This window comes from Semicossyphus pulcher, unplaced genomic scaffold (genome assembly GCF_022749685.1).
Source record: "Semicossyphus pulcher isolate SPU_LCO1_2020_fin unplaced genomic scaffold, fSemPul1.0.p SCAF_13, whole genome shotgun sequence".
NCBI classification, from domain to species: Eukaryota; Metazoa; Chordata; class Actinopteri; order Labriformes; family Labridae; genus Semicossyphus; species Semicossyphus pulcher.
The window spans coordinates 28,265,167-28,291,625 of NW_027211637.1; the positions used below are offsets into that span (position 1 = coordinate 28,265,167).

Sequence of the window (26,459 nt, forward strand, 5' to 3'; positions counted from 1 at the left end):
CATGTTCGCCTGTCTGAATGGGGCTAGTTGCTAATTTGAACCACTCCCACACTCACCTATACACTGTGATTGGCTCAGGGAACCACAACAGCGCTCCTCCTGAAAACGTCCCCAGAAACCACAGAGGAGATGCAGAGGGAAGTTTCTCACAAGGGTCTGCACACACTCACCAACATATGTATAGAGTAGGGATAGACCAATTATCGGCCAGGCCGATTATCGGCGCCGATATGCGGCATTTTGACGCATATCGGCATCGGCCTTTTTTTTTTACATTTATTTTTTTTTTATTTTTTTTTATTTTTAATTTTTTTAAATCTGACGACTGATAAGAGTTCATTTCTTTGCAAATTTGATTTAACTTTGTTTTATTTACTTTATAAAACTTCAGGAAGTTATTTATTTATTTATTTAAATTTTCAGTTAACTTTCTAAGAGATGCTGCTGACCCTGGGAACTCCCTGCGCTTTTTGTTTGTTTGTTTAATAAACATGTGCTTAAAGGCATTTAAACAAAGTTAAGTGTTGGAGTTTGTATTATTCAAAATTTTGACGCCAATATTTTAACTTTTAGTGCAAATGAATATCGGCTCCAAATATCTGTTATCGGCCTCCTTGACTACTAATAATCAGTATCGGTATCGGCCCTGAAAATCGGTCTATCTCTAGTATAGAGGCCCATAAGTGATGATTTATATTATATTTGTAAAAGTCTATATATATTTTATTTTTCTAGGAAAATCTACTTATTATTCCTTTAAACACACTTTAACTGCATTTTCAGGAAGTTCTCAGTAAAGTTTATAAAAGATTTGATTCCCGCTCTCTCAAGTTGTAGTTTCCAGCCGCTGTGGGACGTTTGAATGTTGAAGCCTACGATTAGCAAAGATTAATAATGGTGGTCAGTGATGAAGCCCCTCCTCGTACTGAGACCCCTCAGGCAGAAAAAAAAAGTTCTGTGAGAAAAAAAGTGTTTGTTTATCTTCACCCTCCATAGTCATGCTGATTATAAGAAACTGGAGACGTTGCATTCTTGTCTGCGTGGAATTTCAAGTGTTTTCTCCCCCCGTCACCTTTCATCATCAGTTCATTGAGAAAGGGGCAAAAGAGGGCATGTTGGGTTTATGAGGCAGTGATGAAGACGTGCAGTTTGAATGTTTCAGATTTCAATTACAACTTTTTATTCAGCTGATCTTTTATGTTCTCAAACTTCTTCTTCTCAAATTACACTTTTTTAACACTGAAGAATTGTGACTTCAGTTGTGTGAGACCCCACCTGTAGCCTGTGCAGTATTGATTGCTCCTCTTCTTCTGTGGTGTTTAATGGAGCTCATCGTCCCGAACCAATTCTCCCACCGTTTCCCCTGAAACTGGACACTGGTGCCCATGTATCATCCAGCAGCAGCTTTCTTAGGAAGCGACTGGAGCATGCAGCGAGAGCTTTAACACTTTAGAGGAGGAAGACAATGAGCTCAAGACAAATTTCCAGGCGAGCAGCTGTGTGATGAAAAAACACTTCTCTTTGTGCGCTCCTTCCCGCCGTCACATAGGGGCTGTCATACGCCGAGCGCTTGTTTGACTGTTTCAGATGGCTTTTTGAATGCATGTGGGGTGGAACCAAACACATTCTCATGTGTGTGAGAGTCAGAGGGTGTAAAGACAGATGTAGCATCCCTCGACTCCTGTTCTCCATCCTCATCTGTGATGTTAGTTCAGTCTGGGCCCTGACAGAATCCGTTTAGATCATGTTTTTTAAAATCAATTTTCAGATGTTTGTCAACCGTCAATATGATGTTTCTTCTTCTTTCTTTCTTGCCAAAAGTTGGGGAAAAAACATCATGTCTGTACGGTAAATTTGAAGCTCCCCCCAGCAGCTGGCTACCCTTATTCCGAATTGGGAAGTTTTCTTTCTGACTTTAAATCGTAATGGGTGAACAACATGGACGCTACAAACATGTTAATATACAAAACCTTTCAAACCTACATTACCTTTTCATGTAGGGTCCGTATAGGGCAGATTTTAGGCTCAGCAAGCAGCGGGTTAGCCTAGCATAGCATAAAGACTGGAACCAGGTGGAGACAGCTAGCATGATTCTGTCTAAAGTTAGCTAAGTGTGCCTTCCAACACATCTAAAGCTAAACAATGAACATTATAATCTTGTTTAAACCTGTTTCCAGCCTTAGTGTTAAGCTTTTTGATTCTGCATATTAATATTTCCTTAACTGTAAGCTGGGAGGCACTTATCATGGAAATTGATTGGCATTTAGACAAGCAAATATGTGAGATCTTTCAAACAAAAACACAACAGAGACCTAGCACTGCTAGCTTGCTAGCTGGAAGGTCATATGCATCATGCCAGAGGGACATAAGAGTTTCATTGGACGCAAAGTTAGCATTGCAGGAGTCATTTTATGTTTTCCAGTGACTTGAAATCTAAAACATCGTAAATACCAACAAAATGTATTCTTCTCTTTGTTTCGACAGAATGCTGATGTAGAGGTGATGATTAGCATATGTATTTAGCTCTTACAGGAACTTTAAGATACATGACTGACGATCTCCTCATCGAACTCTCAGCAGGAAACTCCAAAATACAATATCTGTTTTAATGCTTGAACGACAACTCATTATATTTAAATGTCTGTAGCCTCTGCCTCATACCTGAAACTCACAGTGTCTGTGTCATGTTAACAGGCAGATTCCACTCGCTGACATGCAGACAGCTAAATGCGTCTGTGTGATAAGTCCAGCCGAAGCCTTTCATCCTCTGGACGATCGGACGGAGACACAGACAGGTCAGGGTTAATGACAGGCTGTCACTGCACCTTTAATGTACTATGTGTTGAGTAAAGGCCGTTTACACGTCCACATATAGATAATGGTTTTAGATCTTGTGCATGAGAGAAATTTGCTGATCAATTATTGTTACAAAATACAAGATGTAGATAAATTCTCACTGGTTTATTGTGAGGTTGAGATTTATCTAATGAATTAATCTTCCATCAAACAGCACAAAGGAGAGTTCATGTTTCATATCTTCCTCTCTCCTTTCTCTCCTCCCCACACGAGAAACCGAGTATGAACACTTCCTTCAGAAAACGTCCGACTGTAACGGAATACTTGTTAAAAAGAGAAGAATGTGCTTTAATTTGTCAAGGGGATCTGAGCTGACAACTTTAGTAAAGTCCACTATAACAACCTTCCAGGGCCCCTGACCTAGGGAGGGAGTGACCCCTGACCTTATTCGGGCCTCTTTTATGAGGACTTTTTTGGCTCCGGCCAGATGGCTAAACTATCAAAGGGTTTTTTTATGAGAAAAATCTGCAGGCAAGAGCGGCATAGTATATTTATCTCATTGTGCGCAGGACGAAGCCTCTGTAACTTCCGAGTAGGAGGAAAAAAAATGGCACACAGTGGGGTGTGTGTGGAGCTCGGGGCTGCTAAACATCTGCAGTAGTTTTAATTTAGCTGAAAGAAATTATGTCTTTTCTTTCACCTTTGACCTCCATACCTAAGGTCTTTTATATTTTACCCCAAACATATTCCAGATATGATCAGCGAGCTGTCCTCTCCATCAGCTCACTATTGACTCAGTCCTTCGTCTCCGCAGCAACAAACAAGAAAGAAGTATTGATTCTACGTCATTGCAGCTCAAAGCAGCCGCTTGTCAATAGCAGCAATCAGACAGCAGAATGAAATGAACGTCCTGTTGTTGAATAAAGCTGCTGCTCTTCTGTTCTCGAACAGACCTCGGCCATTTCTACAGCTCATGTTAAACCTGTGTATGAACAGGTTTCATAAACGCCGTCAAGGACCTGATGTGACAGCTGCCTGAGATCACAGATGAGCACAAATCAGAGGAATTTTTTGTGCGTTTGAGAAAAGGAGAAGAGTTGTGTGTCCCTGGGTCGCTATAACTCGCTCCGCTCACATCACTCATGTGGCGTCTTTATGAGCGATGGGCTGTTTTGTTGGATTAGGTTTCTGGGGAAGCATTCAGGGGCCGGTCCATGAGCGGAGCCGTACAGGAGCAGAGTCAGGATCTCACCGTAAACATTTGATATGAGCTTCCGTAAAACAGGACGTTTGTTTGTTTGTGCACAAATCTGACTTTATGAACGATGAAAAACCTACGATATGTGCGTGGTTCAACAGGAAGTAGGTGCCCTCTCACACAGCTGCTGTAAGCATTACCTGTTTGTAGAAATCAGCTGCTCCCTCTGAGCCTACCCATCATACAGCTTTGACCTCTGTATGAACAGGAGCAAGATCATTTCCAGACATGTATGTGGAAAGGTTATACACAGGAGTTTTTAAAGTCGCCGCACAACCGGATTCACAACATGCATGTTTCTTAAAGATTCAAGCAAGACATTAAAGCAACTGCGAGAAACATTTTGAGTTTGTGTCGACGATGGTGGCCCCTGTGGACGAAGCAGTAGGTCTACTGTTCTGTAAAGAAACATCTCATCCTGCTTCCTTTTAACGCACGACTTGCTGTGAATATTTGCTGTGGAAAATGCTTTAAAAGGCTCTTTCTGCAGCAGGAGCAAGATCATTTCCAGACACGTATGTGGAAAGGTTAAACACAGGAGCTTTAAAGCCGCTGCACAGCCGGATTCACCGTGTGCACGCTTGTTAAAGATTCAAAATGCAACAATTTCTCTCCTTTTTTACATTAAAGCAAATGTGAGGAACATTTTTAGTTTGTGCCCTGTGGACGAAGCAGTGCGTCTTTGCATGCATGTGTAGGGTTCTCTAAATAAAGATCTCCTCCTGCTTCCTTTTAACGGACCACTCACTGTGGAAAATATTTAAAAGGCTCTTTCTGCAGCAGTCTGTAAATTGATTGAGTTTAGTTTAGTCTACTTATTTCACACAAAAATACAAACACATGAGGAAAATATAAAAGCATGTGTTTGGGCAAGGTAGAACCTGTAAATGCCTTGTTTAAAAAAACACACAAAAAGACATATTCCAGGTAATAAAAACATACAAAACAACCTAAATATCAACGTTCAAAAACGTTTCAGTAAACATTCTGTCACCTCACTATTAAAATTCAATGTGTTCAGGTTTTGAAAACTCTCTCCAGAGACTCTGGTCAATCATTTACGCACGTTTGTAGCTTTTAAAGCAGCATCTAACCCTCCATAGCCGGGGTAACCTAAGCTGTGGCCGGCCTGCTTGTTTTAATGCGGCCGTCTCCTGATTGCACTCAGAGGTCGAGAGAGATCTGAAGTCACTGGAAGCAGTTAAAATAATAGGAGCTGACCATGTGTTTAAGGTTATACGAAGGGGAGGGACGGCCCCGCTTACACACGGAGCCAAAACAGGCACAGTGCAGGCCGCAATATAAGATGAGAAAACATCGGTTATGAGGATTTTTATCTGTTATGCCTGCTCAGATCTCAACGTAGACGAGGGGCATGGATGATTTGGTGAATTGTTTTGGTTATATTCTCTTCTTTTGTGTTAGATTCAATCCTAAAAAGGCTGCATGCGACATATAGAACCATCAGTGGGCCAACAAACGGTGTTTAAAATGACTCATAAGATGTGATCTGAAAAGCAAACTCAAACAACAAACGCAACCCAGGATCAACTGACATAAAAAACTATGCAAATTTATAAAAAAAATTCATGTTGTTGTGTTTACATTTAATAAAGTCTGTACAAAGTGCCTGTTTACTTTCCCCTGCAGGGCAACGGCTCAGCACATGTTCACACACACACACACGCACACACACACGCGCGCGCCTGCTTTCATAAATACTCACCCACACATGTACAGACGCTCCTCTTGGCTGTCTCCACCCACTTTCATTCACAAAGAGAAGCATGGTGCAGGAGGCGGAGCCAGGGCCGGGAAATGTGTGTGAGTCACTGAAAGAGAACAACAGGCTCCTGCTAATGAGAGGAGAGAAAGTCAACTATACGTTTAAGTCGTGCTTTTAATGTGAAAATCCTTTTTATTCCTCATAAGGCACTTCTCTGTAATATATGTTGCCCTGTGCCTTGTTGCCTTCACAGTTTGATTTGTGTGTCTTGTAAATGAAGCAGAATCATGGGTTTGTGGAGGGAGGGGGGTCCTTCTTCACCTTCAGATTTTTTTCACTGTTAAATCTCCTAAAGTTTGGAGCACAAAGACCTCTGAGCGCTGGCCAGCCCACCCTGCAGATGGCCGGAGGATCAGAGGCTGTCAGCACGCTTAAACGAGCCAAGAGTCGAGGCTTCAGCCCTGCGGGGGAGGACAGAGCCTGAATGGGGTATTTCCACCAGCCTCTATAGCCCCCCGCTGGGCATTTGTAAAATGATTTGTGGCAAATTTGTTTAATCAATATGGATGTGGGGGTGTGGATACCCTCCTCGGACAGAAGTCTTCCTTTCCCCCCTTTTTCCTCCTGCCTGTAAACGCACCAGCGGTCACTCTGTATGAGGAAGGTTTTAGCTTGTGTGGGTAAAGAGGGAAAACTAAACATATGCATACCTGAGAGGAGAGAAGTTAATGATCAGGAGAGCTCACAAACTAGTCGTACAAGTTTGGACACTTCGTGACAAAGACGTATTCTTTACATCTTTTGCATGTCTGTCCATCCTGGGAGGGAGACCCCTCCTCTGCTGCTCCTCCTGGGTTTAATTATCCTTTAAAGGGTTTTTAGGGAAGTCTTTTATTATAAGAATCTGGATGGTAACGTCCCTTCGAGGCAATTTTATCTTTTCTCATTTAGGACTACAACTTGACCTCCATGAATTTTTTTTTTTTTTCTATAATATGATATACCTAAGGAAGAGGATTAGGGCCCCACTTTCTCCCTTTGTAGCCTGATTTTAAGTAAAAGTTCTGACTTTAAAATCAGAGTAATGAATTTTAAACATGTAAAGATATGTAACTATAATGTAAATCAATCAGATTTAGAATCAGAATCAGAAGGCTGTATTTATCCTTGGGGGGAAATCCGGTAAATTACATAAATCAAGTCTGCAGTAATTCAAGTCATAATTCTAAAATTCTATGATTAAATAATAACTGTGGTTTTATTTACAGTACTTTATGTAACTTTGATAAAGTCAGAATTATAATTTTATTTGCAGTAAAAACATAAATATTCCAAAAAACTTGAAGTAAAGCAAAAGAAACATTCTCAAAAGTGTTGCAGTGTGGACGCTCCCCCCACAAGGGATCACACACGTGGGGGAGGGGCACTCCAAATACTGTCAGCCAATCATGGCTAAGGCCTTAAACAAAACAAACTTTACTAACATGAATCAAAAACACATTCGAATAATAGAAAATTAATTGGATAGCTAAAATATGTCCCTTTTGAAGCTATGTAAAAACAGACAGAGCTGCCCACCTGAGGCTGAAAGATCTTTAGCCCTTTCTACACTGCGGTGCCGCCTCAGCGCCGTAACGAAGCTCCGTCCTCATGCCACCTTTGTTATTTCACACTGGACCAAGCAACGGCAGCGTAAAGCCGCCCCAGTGCGTGTTCCGGCGCTGCAGAAGCGAAACGTGTGCGAGGTGTAAACAAACAGCGCATGCTTCAAATACACACGCACGTCGCTGTTCCGCCCTGCCAGCTCCACAGACGCTGGTTTGCATCTGCTACTACCTCCGATGCCGGCTCAGAGGCGGAACGACTTCGCCGCACTGTTACGCCTCCGTGCCTTTTACATATAAGACGGAACGTTACAGAGGGGTAATAATCCCGCCTTGAACTGGCAGTGTAGAAGGGGCTCTTCTTTGACACTGTTGGTGAAGTGGGCAGGATATACAGTAAAAAATTACACCCCATGTATGTGCTGTTTTCAAATGTGAGTTTTACTAAAGCTTAAATTTTTCCTCCACCACATAGGAAAGCAACTCTTTAATTCTGTGTGCAAGGTGGCTTTGCACACAGGCAGGTGGCTTTAATCCGATTCCACCGTGTCTGCTGCCCATGAGGAATCAAAGGACAAAGAGGGAGTAGGATTTTTTTCTCCTTCTTCGTTTACAGTTCTGCCTCCTTTAAAGTAAAACACCCTCACAAACATTTATTTCACATCAGAGAGGAGAGTGAGGTTGTCATTATTTCAGCACAGTCAGCAACATCCTGAAATTATCCGGATTTGTCATTTACCTGTTGGAAAATATCTTCTAGTTTAATAGTCTTGGTTGATGTTTGTCTGCCTCTGCTCCCTGCTGTGTTTATGTCCCGTTATATTCCACCAATAAAAGCAAAAAGAAGGTCCCAGAAGCTTACATATTCTACCTCTGCATACCATCCCGGTTGCCATGCATGCATGTTATTATTTACAGCCCATGCAGCTGGATGTTTCTGCCTCTTTCTCTGGGATTGTTTGCCTTTGTAGACCTTGCACAGCACATTTTGTCACACACTTTGATTTGAATACCTTCTATAGGAGCCGTATATGTTGTTTTTTTCTTCGTTACTTCCTGCTTCATCGCAGCTCCTGGACAGATGTAGGCAGAGCTCCAGATTTCTTTCTCTTTCTCCCAGCCTGTCACTTCTGAAAAGGGGAAGCAGGACAGAAAATAATCGGCAGAACATCCCATAAGTCTGAATGTGGGGGCAGCAGATGTGGGTGGGGAGGGGGTTGCCACTGGGCCTCCCCAAGGCCCATCTGACCATTGTTCAGCAGAGGAGCCATTTCTTTGGTTGCTATAAGAACCATAATACACTCTTAACCATGTCCTTGCTCTCATGGTAGAATGAGCTCTGATTGTTTGAACTTTATTGACAAAAAAGAAGCAAACATCTCTTTAAAATTTCAGATATCTCTCATCAATCTAATCCTCAGCATGTTGGAACAAACAGCAGATGAAACGACTTAATTTCAGGAGCACAAAGTAACAACAACACGTGATATTTATTTTTATTCGACACTAAATATGAGCAGATTTTAAATGCTAAATATTGTTGAGGATGTGAGGATTAACATTTCTTTCAGCGCTCACAGAAGGCATTCAATACCTCCGAGGTCTGCTGCTGTCTTTGTCAATGGCGGCTGTAAAACTACATTGACGAAGCTGAAAAACCCCACCAGGTGTCTGATGGTCTTTGAGCCTCCAGAAGAACGACCACATTCACTGTCAAGAGCTTTGTGCAGCTTTTGTGTTCAGGGAAGTTTTTACCCTCCAGCACCAACATGTGCCTTTGAACGTTCCTACTGATGCTCAATTAAGCCTTAAAAAATTGATTAAAATTATCGATCCTTCCTTTTTGTATTTATTGTACATCTATGAGTGACAAGTCTAAGCCAACATGAAACAAAAGATGCTTTTTTAACCTGTTAAGATAGCGTTCGTGGTCTCCTCCAGTGTGCACACTTAAAGCAATATGCCCCACGAACATATATAAAACTCATTCTTTGTATTATTATATCAAAATACAATCTTGTGAATCTACACATTTTAACCATTTATATCATGACATCCACCCATCAATGTAGCTTAAACTTTAAGTGGCAAAGAGCTTAGATTCAATCGTTAGCTAGTTAGCTAGCAAACATGCTAAGTAGCGTTTGACTACTTTTACATCCTTCAAATCAAATTCCCCTCAATGCAGACTTTTTTAATTTACTGTTTGTACTTAAACTACTGCACTTTAATTGGTATAACACACATTCATGAGTCTATTGAGCGGACTTACCTGAGACAGATGGAGGTCATTTAGTCGAAGCTCAGCAGACGCTATCGTGGGCGTCTGTATGAAGCCCTTTTTACATTGTGGTTCCACCTCAGTGCCGTAACGAAGCTCCGCTGTTACGCCTTCGCCGCTTTACTTCCAACTGTGCAACAAAGGCGTAAAAAAAAACCCAGTGTGTGTTTTTTAAATAGCGCTCTGCCATTGCGGAAAAAAAAGTTGTGTGCCCGGTAAATAAAACACTGACACCGTTTTGCCTCTGTTACTACCTCCAATGCCGGCTCAGAGGCGAAACGACTTCGCCCCACCATTCCGCCTAGGTGCGTTTTACGTAGAAGACGAAGCGTAAGAGGCGTAATAATCCCGCCTTGTACTGGCAGTGTAAAGGGGCTTAAAATACAGAAAGGGGGGGGCTTGAGAAAGCGGATATATTTGACAAATATATTTGACAACCTGGGTATGAGAACAAGTTGGACAATTGTAGGTTACAACATTCATAGAATGTCACACTAACTGTTGCCTTGGGTTATGTTGCCTAACGTTATGACTCTCCTACCTATCATGTTTCAAACAGAAATCCTGTATGTCACGATAAGGAAGCTAGATTCTCTCAAAAGACAGTTTTATTTCAATTTTAAAAATGTAATCACAAAACAGACGTTACAAATGTCAGACTATGTTTTTATGGAGACTGTAACTCAATATTCTTTGATCTTACACATTTTTTGTTTGTGTCAATATGATCAATCAATATTCTGGCGACCGTTTCTGCTTCATTTCAAAAGCTGTTGTAGTGTTGAGACAGTTGTGTTAAAATCATGAATGTTTCTTCAGCACCCATACTTTCCTCTGCTCACTTCACCATCTGGCTCCACAAAACTTCATCCATCAGCGTGAACGAGCACAACATGTGTCCTCCTGCACCATAAACCAACCACAACAATAACACAGTTCATTCATCGACACCGTTGACTTATTAGATGTTAATGAAGTAGTTTGTTAGATTTAAAGTGCAGAAATGTTTTAATTCATGGTTTTTTGAATGCCTTACATATCCATTCTTTTGCCATTTTTAACTTGATGGATTTTGCTTTTACACCAGTGCTTTAATTTGATTTTTGGCCCGGATATTAACACTTGGAAATCTCCAAAACAAGAGTTGGCAGCATTCTATTGTATGACTAAAGTGCATTCTCATAAGCTAATTAGAAGTGAGAGAGGTCTGAGATCCTGCAGGCCCTCCGCTCAGCACTTCCCACCCTGTAAATGTTTATGACCCCGGCCCAGATTGCATCTCAGATTTGAAGGATTGGCCCCCTGTTGACTCACAGCTTGACGGTGACTGCCGAGCTCTCCCTATCTCTTTGTTTATTGTGTCTCAAATTCTTCAAGTTTGACCTCTTTGTGCGCAAAAGATCATCTTGATAATCATGTAGAAATGTGTGAATTAAAAGAAGTTAAATATAACAGCTGTGGGCGTTTTAAGGTAATCGCTTTAGGCTCGTTATTGTGCAGACTCATCGTACGCTGCTTCGCTGATTAGAACAGAGGGTGAGAAGTGGACACAGTGGGGTTCTCTTCATACAGTGAGTCCTTGTTACCCCCTCCAACACTCTATTGTTTATTGATGGAGGCAGTTGTCATAGTCATGCAATAACAAAAGCCTGACTATTGGTTGTGTTTACCTCTGCACAGGAACCACTGGGCAATTCTCCATCAAATTACAGCCATGTGTGGGCCACCGATCTCTCCCCTCACCCGCACACACACAGATCACACACTCAGGATATTAGACTGTTGATATAAACCTTCTAAAAATGTCACAAACTGTAAGAAAATGTTGCAAATAAACACACATCCAACACATAGATCTAATATAGAAGAGAAAATGTTTTATCTGCGTCTACATTTTAAGTGTTTGTGTTTGTTTGTGTGAAGCTGTGCCTCATAATTTCCTCCAGCCACAACTCCCAAACCTCTCAGCCAGCGGTGTGAGACACACGTGCAGCCATCTTGTTATCTTTAAAGACACAGATATACTTTAAAGACACAGCCATTTATACTTCCTGTTTAACCCCCGTGTTACAACCATTTCCGGCTGGACACTTAACATGCAAATGAGTGTGTTGAATTTGGTTTTTGTAATTTGTCATTGTGGGTGCAGTTACAAGTTATATTCCATGATCTACGGAAGAATATTGTGGACATGTTATTTTGCATCTTGAGAATAAAGCAATAATGTCAGGCATAAAGTCGAAGTTTCAGTGTACGTGCCAGGAAAATAAAATAAATTAATCTGAGGACTTTTTGTTTTTTGCATCTTGGAAATGAATGTCAAAAATGTTTTTCATCTAAAAAGAGAAAAAGTCCTCTGAATGACTCTTTTATAGCTGACACTTGTACTAAAAGTCCAGCCTTGACATTACAACTTATTTCAGTTTTTTTCCAAAACATTTTGACTTTTTTTTGTCAAAATCCAAAAGAGAAAAAACATTTTAAAAAATTGTCCTCTAATTTTTTTTTTATACACAGTATATACCTGGAAGTAACACTTACACATACATACATTTAACTTTATCCTCAACATTTTGATTTTATTCTTGACTTTTTTCTTCTCAAAAAGCAAAAAAAAAAGTTTTCCTAGACTCTGTCATTAATACTGAACTTTCTACATCTTGGGAGTAAATGTCAAAAATCTTTTACATTACATTTTTATTCAAACTTTACCTCTATTTTTTTTTCTCTTTTATCTGGAATTTTAGTTTCTACTTGTACAATTTTTTTTTTCTGGGGAGTGAACGTCAAAAAAATCATCTAAATTACTTTTTTTGACCGGAAACTGAAACTCTGGCGTTGCTCTTCATATTATAACTGCTTTATTGACATTTCAACTTTTTTTCAACATTATGACTTAAAAAAAAAAAAAAAAATCTCCTGTATTTTTTCCCTATTATCTGTCATTATACTGAACATTCACCTTTACTTTTACTTTTATGATTTTGTTTTTTCATAAAAGGCAAAAAATCTAAAAAAGAAAAAAAAAAAACCTCTTGTTATTCTTTGATACTCTTTCGCCTCCTGAAAGATGTTAAATATCTCTTTTTTTGAATTACAGTTTGTGTCTGATACGTTTGTTTACTTGTCTTTTTTGAGATTTCAGGTTTATTTAAAAAAAAAAATGTGATTGTTCTGTCAGATAATATTTCTTGTGAGCACGTCTTAAACTCAAATTTAAAAGAAGAAAAACACATTTCTGACTGTTCGGACGAGGTTTCACTCTGTTATATAAAAACACCATATGTATGCCGTGTCCACATGTCTCCATCTAGGGAACCAGTTGACCGGCAGGTATACGCCGCATGCTGCATAACTCATAATGCTTTTCAAAGAACACTGAATGGGGAAAACAACAATATTGGCACAACAGACAAACATCCAATACCTTTCACCTCCGTGCCCTCGGTCTCTATTCTAGGCTGCCGTTACCAAACAAAAGAACTAAATACATGTGTTCATGAAAAGCAGCACATTTGAAAGGCTGTTTGCTGATCAATAATGAAAACATTCTGACACTATAGTAATTGCTGCAGGCGTCTATACTTGTCTTTGCTAGATAATGCCATGTTTGGCTGATTGTACAATCACTGGGAACAAAGGGGGGCAGGGAAAATGTCCCTATAGTCTTAGCAGTGCTGTTATTGAAAGAGGCGCATTGATTGTTGTGATATGACTAATTTGAATGGAAAAAAACACGGGACACAGGTAACAACAAAAGGTCAGCTGGCCTGTTTTTATTTGTGCTCAGCATTGCTTACCCCTCTCCATGGGAGTCAAGTCTTGCATGAAAAACTTTCCCTTTGTCCTTTGTGCCAGTTTAATGACGTTATTTATGACTACAAGGGAGGAAATGTGTTTAAGAGGCACCTGAAGAAAACCAACAGAGGATAAAATAATAAAACAGGATATAGGAAATACACTCAGGAGAAATCCTGCATGTCAATGAGCCCAGAACTGCTCAACCATAGAAACGGTGTTTGTGCTGTCCCACTGTTGAAGATCTGAGAGGGTGAGAAATGAACCGCCTGGCTGTCTCTGCAGGAAAATGCTCTTTTGTCTTTGTGTTTCTCCAGTTGGCAGTTAATTATTTGCAGTCTAACACTTGTCATGCGTGTGATTCAATGCAAAGAGCTGGGGATTATACTGAAATGTCACCATGAGTGTTAAAGGTTATGAAAAGTTTAACACCCTGGTACATAGCAGACAGCGTGTGTATACAGCGTGTGTTCTTCCACTTCAGAAATGTTTGAGGACATGTGAAGATACTCAGATTTTTTTAAATGTTGTGGCTGGTTTACTTTTATCTCCAACAAACCTCTATAACCAAATATAGTCCGACTTTATCCTTAACGCCTGAAGTGTAGAGCAATGATTCTGAACTTTCTCACATCAACATGAGTTACCGTTCGTTACCAGGCCCTGATTGGCTTTCATGATAGGTGTGATGTCATAAAATGGGGCTGGTAAATCGGCTACACATTTTAAACTCAGGTTTAAGGTCCTTCCTCTGCAGATGAATGTAAAACAAGACCAAGACTTTTTAAGACCACATTTCATGGTGGGGGAATGTAATGTGTTAGAGTTGCATTAATGTTATATTCACATAAACCTGATTCTGATGCACAACAGAAACATTAAAAGGGTAAGTCAATGAGGATTTGTTTTTTGTGGTGGACATAAAAATCAACCAAAAATGTCCACTTGGCGTGGCAGTCAGGGGAAACTGAGTTAAGTTTTCTAGTGAGACCTGAAGTCGACATCGAATCTCTTATTTATTGCCTTGTAATCTAATTTACGCCGTGTCCGCTATGTGTCACAAAAAATATGTGCTTATTTGAACCCAAACCACACAAGCAGTTATCAGTCCTTCCAGGAGTTTTCTGTGATTGATGCCAGTTTTTCTTTCTGTTTAACACATAACAGATCCACTGTCAGGGGCCGGGACAAACGCTCCAATAAAGCCATCTATTGGCTGAGCGAGCTGTTTGTCTTCTGACATCACTTCAGGTCGATTTCTGTGTTAAGACGCCAAATAAAATGTGTAAAAACTGAAAGTCAATAGCCAAGCTAAAGCTAATTTCTCTGTGCAAGTGCACATCCAATCCATATGCGCACGGGAGAATCTTCATGTTATTTAAGCGTACATTTGTGCTCTTCTACTGTTTATTACCGCTGCTGTGGCAGCATAAAACAATTGAAATGAGACAGGGGGATTACTTTCTCACTGTACAATGACTATTTGAAATCAACGATGACACAGATATCTGTAACAAGAAGGTGATACAGTAAAAGATGCCTTCAGACGTCAGGGGATCAATATTTTAAACATCAAAGAAGTGAGTTTGGTGATTGATTATGATTGGGTAAACTAGCAAGGTCGAGAAAAAGTTGTGGCAACTGGTTGATTATGCGTGAATTTGCAGGAATGCAACTTAACAACTTTGCGACTTTGCAGTTTTTCGTCACATGTAACGTCAGTATGTATAACTGTACTCATATATCCACTTATTATAAATGATGTCAAAGTCTTTTTCTACACCTGACTGAAAACTTTTGGTGCCTAAACTTGACCAAACTGAAATAGTGTCACAACAGTTATCACGTTTCTTCTCCTACATGCACTTTGCGTGCACATAGTTGCTGTGGTTGTAAAAGCAGTGTCGTTGGGTCGCACTGACGAACAAAATTTTGCAAAGTGAAGGTCAAACATGCAAATGAAGTAACAAAAAGCAAAGCTTATTTCTGATCAGAGGGGGGACTTTAAGGTCGTTGTGTCCAAAATGAAATCAAAGACCTTGATGGTTAAAGCGGCCTCTATTCATAAAGAAATTGTCTTGTTTGAACAAGATCGTCACACTGATGTGAAATGTCCCATCCTTCCCAGGTCACTCTGTGCCTTTCATCTTTTACTGAGTCCTAAAAAACACATGTTCACTTCACAATTCCTCAGCAAGTGTCGGGCTGTTGTTGGCTGTTATTGTTTGTGCACTGCAAGGTCGTCGTAAAGCAAATGACACATCTGAGGAACTCAATGTCTGCTCATCCTGCAGCGCGTCAGCTCAGGAGGGAATCAGAAGAAAAGGTCAGGTTATAGAAAATACAGGCTGAAAAACTGCTTCCAATCGATGTTCACTATTGTTACATAGGCTGCATGGCTTGGTCAAGGACGTGCGATGTGTTATGCTTTTCACATCACTTTAACAGTTGTTATCTTTTCTTCTGCAAAAGGACGTTACTGACATTGACCAGCACAAAATGATCATTATGGACCTCAGCAGCTAACAAACAGCGAAGGCGCTCACAAAAGGCAGAGGAAAATGTCCACATAATGCTTCATCACTTTCTACAGAACAAGTGAGAAGACATCGGCTTCTTTCACACTCTCATCCTCCTTACTCATTGTGTAAAATGTATTTCTATCAGACATCGCTGCTGCTTTTCATTTACTGTACACATTCATTACTTAATCTCTGAGCAGTGCGCCTCATGTGTCTGATATCCTTCTGGTTCCCACACATGCACGTTTACGAGCGCGCACAGTTTGAGTTGTTTGGATTGAACGGGGAAGAAACAGCGTATTCAAGCATAGTTTCTTATTGGGGCAATAAAGCGTCTAGACAGCACTCCCCTTTTTTTTCACCTTCAGCCCGTCCCTTTAAGGGCATTTGTTTATCTGAATATATTGGCTAGTCTTTGTCTCACACTTATCAGCTGTGGCATTATATAACACATGCTGAGGCTCAAACAGAATGGGAATAGGGCCATTATCACTATCACTATGCATATTGTAGTTTATTTCAGTATGCCCACAGTGCATTTAAATCATTGATGTAAAACTAACCTTGCATCTGACCACAGTTTGTACTCCAGGCTGATGTTTGCATCACTTTTTTATGTAGTTTTACCAGTTTGTTGTCTTTAAATCAACGTGCAAAGTTTCAGAATAAAAACACACGTTCATCACAAGTTACCAGCAGCAAAAGTGATGAGTTCATTTTTAATATGGCCCATCAACGTCACATTTATTGCTTTTATTTTGGTTTTTTGACCTTTTTTTATTGAAATTTCCCACAAATCTCTTCAAATGATCACGCTCATTTCATTCTTCCTTTTACAGTTTGTGACCAAATTCCTTTGAAGTTTAAATGTTTGCAAATCACACACAAGTTTTTCCTTCCTTGTCTAATAGTTTCTGAATGACTGTCCCAAGAAAGCTTCTGTGTCTCTCTCTTTTGCACAAGCGTGTGACACTCCTTTCACTCTGCTCGCTCTCTGACAGTTTCATGTTTAACATCTTTCTTTGACGTCTTCTGCTTCTCATGTATTACAAATCTGTCTGTAAAAAAAATCTGGCTGTCCCCCACACTGCCTGTTTTTAAATCAAGCCTCAAACGCACTTTTATTCCTTTGCCTTTACTATTGGTCTTTTTACTGATTTATTGTCCTGTTGTCTTTAAATTGGTCTTAGTGTTTTATTGTGTTATTTTTATGGCGTGTATGTTTGATTGCAAAGCACTTTGGTCAACTATTGTTGTTTTTAAATGTGCATCATTTGGATTGGAAATCTGAATCCAAAATGGATTTTCCCACACCTCTGTGACCTCACAGACTCCCTCGGTGCCTGTACTGCTGCATTTTTACACAGCTCGGTTTGTCACATTTCAACTGTATGTTCTTTCCTGCGTAATGTACATGTTTTGAATATTTAGTTCAGTACGAGGACAGGTTATGTTTCCTGTGCAAACCGACTGCACACCCCTTCATTTTTGGCTCTTTCATTTTATTTTTATGACTCTTATTTTCTTTATTTTGACATTCATGCACAACAATACCACCTCAAACACCTCAAAGCGTTTTTATTATACTGTAAAGTCCACTATTAATCTGCAGGAGTTGATCCCTGTGCTTATAAAACTTTTTCTCTTTTCTGTCATCTCTTTTCTTCTCTTATGTTGACCTTAACCCTTTTTGCCCATCAGGTGAGTGTGAAGCATCATTCCAGCATCTTCGTCATGATTTAGAAATGAAATTTGTTTCAAATTCAGCCAGTACTAAACCAGCACCAAAATGTTTGATGTCTTGGTGACGTAACAGCACATCTAGGGGTCCTTAAGATAGGAAACAAAGGACAAACTCTGTGACGTTTCCCTGAATGCTCTCATGCTCGCTGTAAATACTACAACCATCTACCTCTTGTGTATATATAGTTACCATGTAACAATATTCACCTCAGCACCTTTGCGCTCTCTCTCACACTATTGTCTTCATTCTACAAGTGTTAGATAATGTATATAACTTGTATTGTCTCCATAGGCCTGTATATAGTAGCTTTAGTTGTAGTGCCAGTGTTTGTGTTACCATTTGTCTAACTTGTCCTTGTCCTTGTTTTACGTGTAGCATGTCACTTTGTTTGTCTGCACATCGAGAGTTATGGAGTCAAATTCCTTGTATGTGCCCGCAAACATGACCAATAAAACTTAGGCACACAGTAAAAAGAAGAACACAAACAAACTGTGACTATCCTCTGAAATATTCTGCATATGACAGGAATGTCATTTCTTGTTCTGTTTTCTGTGATGACTCTAATGTCTTTTGTTAAGCTACATCATAAATGCTTGTGTCTGTGTTTGTATCTTCAATTATTTTGCATTCCTGCAACAAAAGGCTTCAACGTTCGCCTGTTTTGGAGTTTAAATTGACTATTACAGCTAATAAACTGAGATCACGTAATATTTGTTTACTTATTATGTCCCAAAAATCTCAAAAATATCTTAAGAAATATTACAAGAAGTGTACCTAAGTATGATGAGATACTAGGGACTGACTTGTCTTTAGCACAGATGCATCACATTTGCCTACAGGGAAATCACAGATACATTACAGTGACGCTACAGCAGGATAAAGACTATTATAAGACTATTAGAATATTTTCTGGAAAGTTTTGGCAAGCAAGCAGCCAGAAACATTACAGGCCTACTCATACAAGATGGGAAAAAACACCTGTATATGTGTATTCTGCTGGGAAATAAAATAAATACCAACAAGTAGGTTCATTAGGAGACTATTTAAACACATATAAATGTAAAAGTCCTGTGTTTTAGGTATTAGTACCACAAGTTGTAAGTAGACAACACGTTTAAGACAATGTTGTTGGACTGATCTGATTCTCGCCCGGGTCTGTTGGTGGCAATATAGGTTTTTTTTCTTCCCATGAACAAGGAAAAGAGCGATGAGTTGCTGATATTAACCCTGCCTCCATCCTGCAGTCCATCCACTCGCAGGGCTTCTCCCGCCCCCTCCTGCCACTCCGCTCCGCTCATCAATGGGGAGCGCATTTGAATAATGTGTGAGCGCTTGGACTGGAGCCAATCAGCTGTCAGGGGACCGTGATAAATCGCAATGCATTATTGATAATAATAATTACGGTGACATGCGCATTTCTACTTGAGGGGCTAATTTTCCAAGCCTGAAGAATTTGTTGAAGAAGCGGAGGAAAATTGTTTGCAACTCTTTGCCCCTGATGGTTGCACCATGTCGAGGCGTAAGCAAGCCAAGCCGCAGCACATCAACTCCGACGAGCCTGCTTCGTTAGGAAATGGTAAGTTTACACGCGAGATATGGGAGCTGCTTTCCCAAAAAGTTTACCCGTAGCCCCGCCATGCCGTGTTGCAAACTATCGACATTTTATCTCAAAGTTTTGGGGGCTGCCTGTTACATTGTTCCTCCCGCACTTTGACCTGTTGCTGTCCGCTTGAACTGACCAGGAGGAGAAAAAGGCGACACATTGAGTAATAATTTTCAACACAATACAGGTGTTCCACGAGCGTCGTTTTTAATGTAACACTGTTCGCTTTTACTCTTTTTCTTATGAGAGAGGTCAAGCGATAAAGTGACCGAGTCGCATCCTTTAGTTGTATCTTTTATATTGTTTTAATGTTGGACTCATTTCAGCCCGAGTCGATGACTTGCAGGTTTCGTGCTAAAACTAAAGTCGATGAATCCCTTTAAACTTTTTGATTCAGTGACGCGTGTATTGACCTGTTGATTGTTTGATACGTTGTCGACATACGTAAAAAAGTTGTGTGGGAAAAGATGAATGCCAATCTGTTTAACGTGTAGCTTTTCATTTAGAAATTACTAAATGGTCTCATTTATCACGATGAATCACTTTTGATATCACTGCTTATCTTCAAACTTCTTTAACTGAATTTAGATGCTTTTTGTTAAAATTGTTGTCGTTTAAATGTCATGATTCTTTGCGTATAATTTAGCTGTCTCTAATGTAACAATGTTTATATTTGGATTGTCGATGTTTTGGTGTAGTTTGTGCGCAACTGAGTGCCAAAAATTCGAAGTTTTAAACAAAGGTGCCCCAAAAACAGTATGAAATGTGACTCTGGAGTAAGCTGACCTAAAGGCAATAAATCCCCCAGTTTAATGCATGACTGTTTCCTTTCGTACATATGTGGAGAGGTGGGGGATGGAGTAGTGGCCTTTTTGTGGAGACTGACTGGGTGGGGGTGCGTTTTGGTGGTGCCATATGCAAGCTCCGGCGGACCTCACCTTATGACTAGGAAACTTTGAACTGTTGCTCTCCAAACGCCGCGTTAGCAGTCAGATTTGTACCTGCCTATCAAAAGATTGTTGTCTGATGAAGGATTACATATTCTGTGTGCCACACAAGTCCCATGAATTGAATGTTTAGCCTGACCTCGTGTCATGTACCCTTCTAACGGTGATCACATACAGGTCATGCGCCGTCAAGTGGTAAACTAGAGCGTTGCCTCCTTATTTTTATCTAATTACCAAAAAGTTTTTACTGGAAGAGAGGAAAGAGAATTTAGATAAATATTCCTCAGCTATCCCCCTGTGTCCTCTGTTCAAGATAAGTGTATCAAGATAAAAGAGGCAGGACTGTATGGTGGGAAAATGTGGGTGGCTGAGTGTTGCTGACTGTTTCCTCATAGATCAGAATGTAATGCAGTTTGCTGCCTTTTTTTGTGTGTGTGACGCCGCTTCAATGCCTCCTGGTGAGCAATTAACAAGTCCAACAGTTTCCCTGGGCAAATGCAAACAGGTGGTCTACCCCCTTTCTTTGAGGCATTAGCATTTAACAATACACCCAGTTGTGAAATGGCCTCTTGGTTAGCAGACAAATTAAAATGCCTACTTGGAGCACTTACAGGCTTTCACAAGCTGTGAAAGTGCTTAAAGGTAGCAACATTAAAATTCACCCTGCCCCCTCATGTTTTTCTTTTCATCCCATTTTTGCATTCTCAACTTCACCTTCTCATTTCATCACCTTTTTTATCCTTACCTCGAGTCTAAATAGATCTAATTGCTTTTGTGGAGTCTGGATTTACCTGTTTAAGCTGATCAGTGGTCAAAAGTTTTGCCCCACATGTAGCACTGGAAATGGATCTGAGTTTTAGCAAGTGCTTGGTAGTCCATTTCCCAAAACGCTGTAATTTAATGCCCATGGCTCTTTGTCTCTCTGGACATTGTTCTGGGTAATGTCAAAGGTAGATGATTGCCCTCTGCTGGCCCTGTGGACAATAGTCAAATCCAAAGTCCCTAAAAAGCCCAGTGCAGTCAGTTGCAGAGCGGGGTACATATTTCCAGATTATCCAATAAACACAAATTAAAGCCTCAAAAACAAATGCCAAAAGTAGTGGACAAGATATGTTTCAAGTGTTTTAATGATCAAACTGGTAGGACCAAAATTACATAGTGCATGGTTGAATTTTTGTTCAATGCAAGACAGAAGAAAGGAGACATCCAACAGTCCATATCATACAGAAAACACATCAATCTAACTTTTATCCAAGACTATGCTAAAAATGTTAAGTATATTATTTTGATCATACAAAAAACGTTTTTAATCTTAATGGTGCCATTGTTAAAATTGTACAAAGAGCATTAATTTGAATCCTTTCCTCTTTTTTTTTTTAGGTGATCTTCACGATGATCACGCTGAGGAGACTGGAAATGAAATGAAGAGGTTCAAAATGGACGAGACCAGAGTCTGCAGCAAGTGTTGTGCAGAATTCTTTAATGAAGAAGAATTTCTCGAGCACGCGAAAAATTGCACTAAAAGTCAGCAAGTGGTCATCATGAAAGATGGTGATGGCAATGACGCGTCTGAGGAATACTCACAAGGCTCTCTTGATGGCCTCACCAGTGACCACGAAGACAGCCAGTCCAGCAGTCATTCCTTATCGAATGTCAATACAGACCACCTGGAAAGAACGGAGGAAGCGTCCAGCATTCATGCAGAGGACTCGGGACTACATGATCAGGCAGAAATGTCTGGAAGCCCTGAGACTTTGCATCTCTCACACAAAATGCAAGACTCAAATGTCACTCTTGAAGCTATGGCAGACACTAAAGTGGCTGTCTCCCAACACTCTTCAAGTAGCCCATCTCTGAACACATCCCAGGAGGCCCTGCAGACCATCCCCATGATCTTGGAACAGTTGGTGTGCCTCCAACAACAGCAGCTACAGCAAATCCAGCTCACAGAACAGATTCGAATCCAGATAGCCATGATGACTCCACAGGGTCTCCAGTCATCAGTAGGGGCAGTTATGGACCCTCTGAAAGCCCTCGGTGCACATCTCTCTCAACAATTATCCGCTGCAGCTGCTCTGATAGGAAAAAGGACCGGCAGTCAGAGCCTGTCTCTGGAGACGATGAAGCAAGGTAAACTACCTCCGCTCACTGGCATTCCTACCTCTCTGCCTGGAGGACTGGGTTCAGTGACTTCTAAAACAGACATTTTGAAGGGCATTCCAGATCTGGCTAACCGTTTACCAGCACTACTGCCACAGTCACCAGGTGTCATGGGTTTCCCTAGCACCTTCAATGGTATCCCAGCAGGGATTGAGCCCTCCAAAAAGGTGAAGACAAAGATGCTGAGCCTCCCACCAGAAACAAAGAGTGGTGACTCATTATACAAGCACAAGTGTAAGTACTGTGGAAAGACCTTTGGCAACGACAGTGCTCTTCAGATTCACTTGCGTTCTCACACTGGCGAGAGGCCTTTCAAGTGCAACATTTGTGGAAACCGCTTCACAACCAAAGGAAACCTCAAAGTGCATTTCCAGAGGCATAAAGAAAAGTATCCTAACATCAGCATGAACCCACATCCTGTGCCAGAACACTTTGACAATATCCCTACCAGCAGTGGCATTCCCTTTGGCATGTCTATGCCCATAGATGAATCAAATTTGACTGAAATGAAGCCTATGCTAGGCCACCCAGCTGCCGGATTCCACCCGTCATCCATTCCAGGATTGAAGACATTTGACAGCTTTGCTGGGGACCCATTTTCTCAGAGACCGTCCCCATCAGCAAGTGATGGCTCCCCTTCTGTTCCCTCTAATATGTTTGGCCAAGAGACAGGACTGGATCACAGTCAGAAGGATGCTAAAGAACTACTTGGAGCACTGCATCATATGAATGGAGAACAAAGCTCTGGAACAGCAAAACTTCAGCAGATGGTGGATGGTCTGGAAAAGAGAACCAATGACCCCAACGAGTGCGTCATCTGCCATAGAGTGCTCAGCTGCCAAAGCTCCCTCAAAATGCATTACCGTACACACACCGGTGAGAGGCCATACAAGTGCAAAATCTGTGGCCGTGCATTCTCCACCAAAGGGAACCTCAAGGCCCATTATGGAGTGCACAGAGCTAACACCCCTCTCAAAATGCAGCACTCTTGTCCTATCTGCCAAAAGAAGTTCACAAACGCTGTGGTTCTGCAGCAGCACATACGTATGCACATGGGTGGGCAGATCCCCAACACCCCCATGCCAGAAAACCAGTTTGAGGCAGCAGAAGCAATGGAGTCTTCTCTTCCAGAGGAGATGCCCCTTGATACCAATGGTTTTGAAACAAGCATGGAGGATCATGAGCCAGAGCTCAACTCCCAGAAGCCAAACGACACAGTAGATTCCCTTCAACCTGCCTCAGAGGAACAACCACAGAAGAATGCTGCCCCTGCCCCATTTTCCAGCCTAGATGTTTTAAAGAATCTCACCTCTGCTCTTGCGCTGAAGCGGCAGACTAGCACCACTTCAGAAAGCGAGGGAACAGCCAAAGAATCCCCTTCAGCTCCTAGGGAACTGGAGTATCAGAATGGCCGCAGTCCTGCTGTATCTGACTCCGCCATGTCTTTTCACTCCACTTCCCCAGTAAACACAAATATGAGTAGTTCCAAGTCTCCTGAGTCTGCTGCCGATGAATATGCTCGCAGTTTGTCAAAACCAGAGTCTGATGGTGGTGCTCACGGTGGCACTGAGTCAGGTGGAGCCCTTGACCTCACAGCATCCAGCAGCTTCACCCCAAAAGCGATCAAAGAAGAACCTGGCCTTCCATTCACAAACGGAGACTATGGTGGGTATATTCAGCAACAAAATGTTTTTTGAAAGCTTTCATGTTGACTGCTTTGATCTAATTATCCATTCCTCGCCCCAACAGTTCCAACTATGCCCTTCATGAGGATGCCATCAAGTCTGGCCAGTCTCGAGATGAAGATCCCTCCTGAGAATCCCCTGGGCCCTCATGGTTTGTTCAACTCCCATATGCCTCAGGGAACAGCCATGCCCTCCTCCATCTCCTCTGCACCAAGGCGATCAACCAAGCAGCATGTGTGTAATGCCTGTGGCAAGAACTTCTCTTCTGCCAGCGCCTTGCAGATCCATGAGCGCACTCATACAGGGGAGAAGCCTTTTGCCTGCAACATCTGCGGCAGGGCGTTCACCACCAAGGGAAATCTAAAGGTAAGTTATTGTCTGAAAGGGATAAAAAGTCCATATCAGTCCACTAGACGTTTATGTAGGATGAGATTTTAATTATTGTTGTTTCTTGTCTTTAGGTACATATTGGCACTCACATGTGGAACACCTCGTCCCGGCGTGGCCAGCGTCTGTCTCTAGATAACCCCATGGCACTGATGGCGATGAGTTCAGAGGCTAAGATGTTGCCGGAAATGATGCAACCACCCAAAGAACTGGCTTCTCCACAAATGAACTTTGACCCCTCTCTGTGGAACCAGTATGCTGCTGCCTTCAGTGGTGGTCTGACCATGAAGACCAATGAAATCTCTGTCATCCAGGGCGGTGGCATCCCTCTCCCTGGGAGCCCTGCTGGCGGGCCTCTTATTGGCTCCACTGGAGGCCTCATGAAGATGGATGGATCCCACTCTGGCCTGCCTGCCACCCTGGCCGAAATAGAGAAAAACAGCTCAGACAGTGTGCCAAAATCGCAGTTCCCACATTTCATGGAGGAGGGTAAAATTGCAGTTAATTAGGCTTCTTTAGCCATTGATTTATTACCTGAGCTCAGTTTTTGAATGTCTCTTTGTTGACTGAGGTACAATCAGAGAAAAATTTGTAGAATTCTGCTTAGTTTGACTTTTCCAGTAACTTCATTGCAGCTCTCTCTCTCTTCCTGATCTGAATGATTCTCAAGTGTTATTTTTTTTAGTTGAACATGATATAACTACTGTAGTTGTATTTTATTTTATATAAATATATATGCGGGTATTTTTTTTTTCCTGTGACTTTTTTGTTTTGTTTTGCTGTCTATCCAGAAGTTTGAATGTATAACTTACTTGAAACTGCTTTAATTCTGACTCACACCTTGATACTTTGAAGGATTTTGTCTTTAATAGGAAAAAATTCAGGGCATGACTTTTTAAGGACACCATGTCTGTGTTCAGACATGAATGGTGTAGGTAACCGTATGTATCTATAATGACTACTTTCCCTCCCATTGTGTGCCATAGATTTTATGACATTGTATATTTTTGTAGAGGTTCAGTCATTAGCATGTCTCATTTGAAGGGGCTCTTGATCAGGCTAACAGATATTCTAGTGTCCTGTCTACGATATCAACAGTTCAGTTATCAGTTTTTGGATAGTGTAGATTGTAAAACATCTTTGTTGCATTGGTGCGAAGACGCATGACAAGTGCCTAACCCAAATTATACATGTTACTGTTGTTTTTCACTGCACCACAAGGTTGTTAAGAAGGCTCTGTTAGATGGATATATCGGCGTGTTTTACCATGTAGCATATTTTCATCTGTTTACAAAAGTCACCAAATTCTACTTGTAAATCCGCCGTGTCAAATTTAGTTGGCTGAGGTCTGAGGCTATTAGCTTTATGTTCTCATGCCTGCACTTTACTTCAGGTTGAAGCTACATTCACATTTTACGATTACATTTCACTGCTTTTTATTGTAATGCTGAACAGGGAAAGGGCAAATCAACAATTTTGTCTACTTTTCCTTCCTGTAGGATTTTGTTTGAAACATCCATATAGCTTGTCTTTTTTTCTAGGTTATCTTATCAATTTGTAGCGTCACTAATTTATTTATAATTCACAAATGCTTGAGTTTAGGGGGTAAGTTCTACCTCGTTTAGATTTTAGTTGTCCTCCTCACCCCCCTACGCTCAACGCAACGCTCTGTACATTTTCCGATACATTCTTGAGTACGCGATAAGATTTTTCATTCTCAACCTGCTGAGTTGAACAGTAATGAATGTATCACTGGACACTTTACACAACTCAGAATGGTCAGAGTTCTTTGTATGCCCCTGCTGTACATTCCTTATCGATATGCATTTGCCAAGTTGTGCCTTTCTTTAGCAAACCATGTCAAAACTGCTTTCAAGTTGTCTCTACAATTCAAGTAATGTTGAGCCAATTTGGCCTGTTTACAATGTAAATGTTTTTTTTGTTTTTC

General features: G+C 41.0%; 1 protein-coding gene across 1 annotated transcript; it reads left to right on the top strand.

Annotated features, from left to right (window-relative positions):
* The first annotated feature begins 19,137 nt into the window (after positions 1–19,137).
* Positions 19,138–25,020, top strand: sall4 (spalt-like transcription factor 4). Its single transcript, XM_069660683.1, has 4 exons — positions 19,138–19,305; positions 21,660–24,104; positions 24,189–24,490; positions 24,586–25,020. Exons 1-4 carry the CDS (start codon positions 19,239–19,241, stop codon positions 25,018–25,020), a joined length of 3,249 nt encoding a protein of 1,082 aa, XP_069516784.1. The 5' UTR covers positions 19,138–19,238.
* The last annotated feature ends 1,439 nt before the right edge of the window (positions 25,021–26,459 follow it).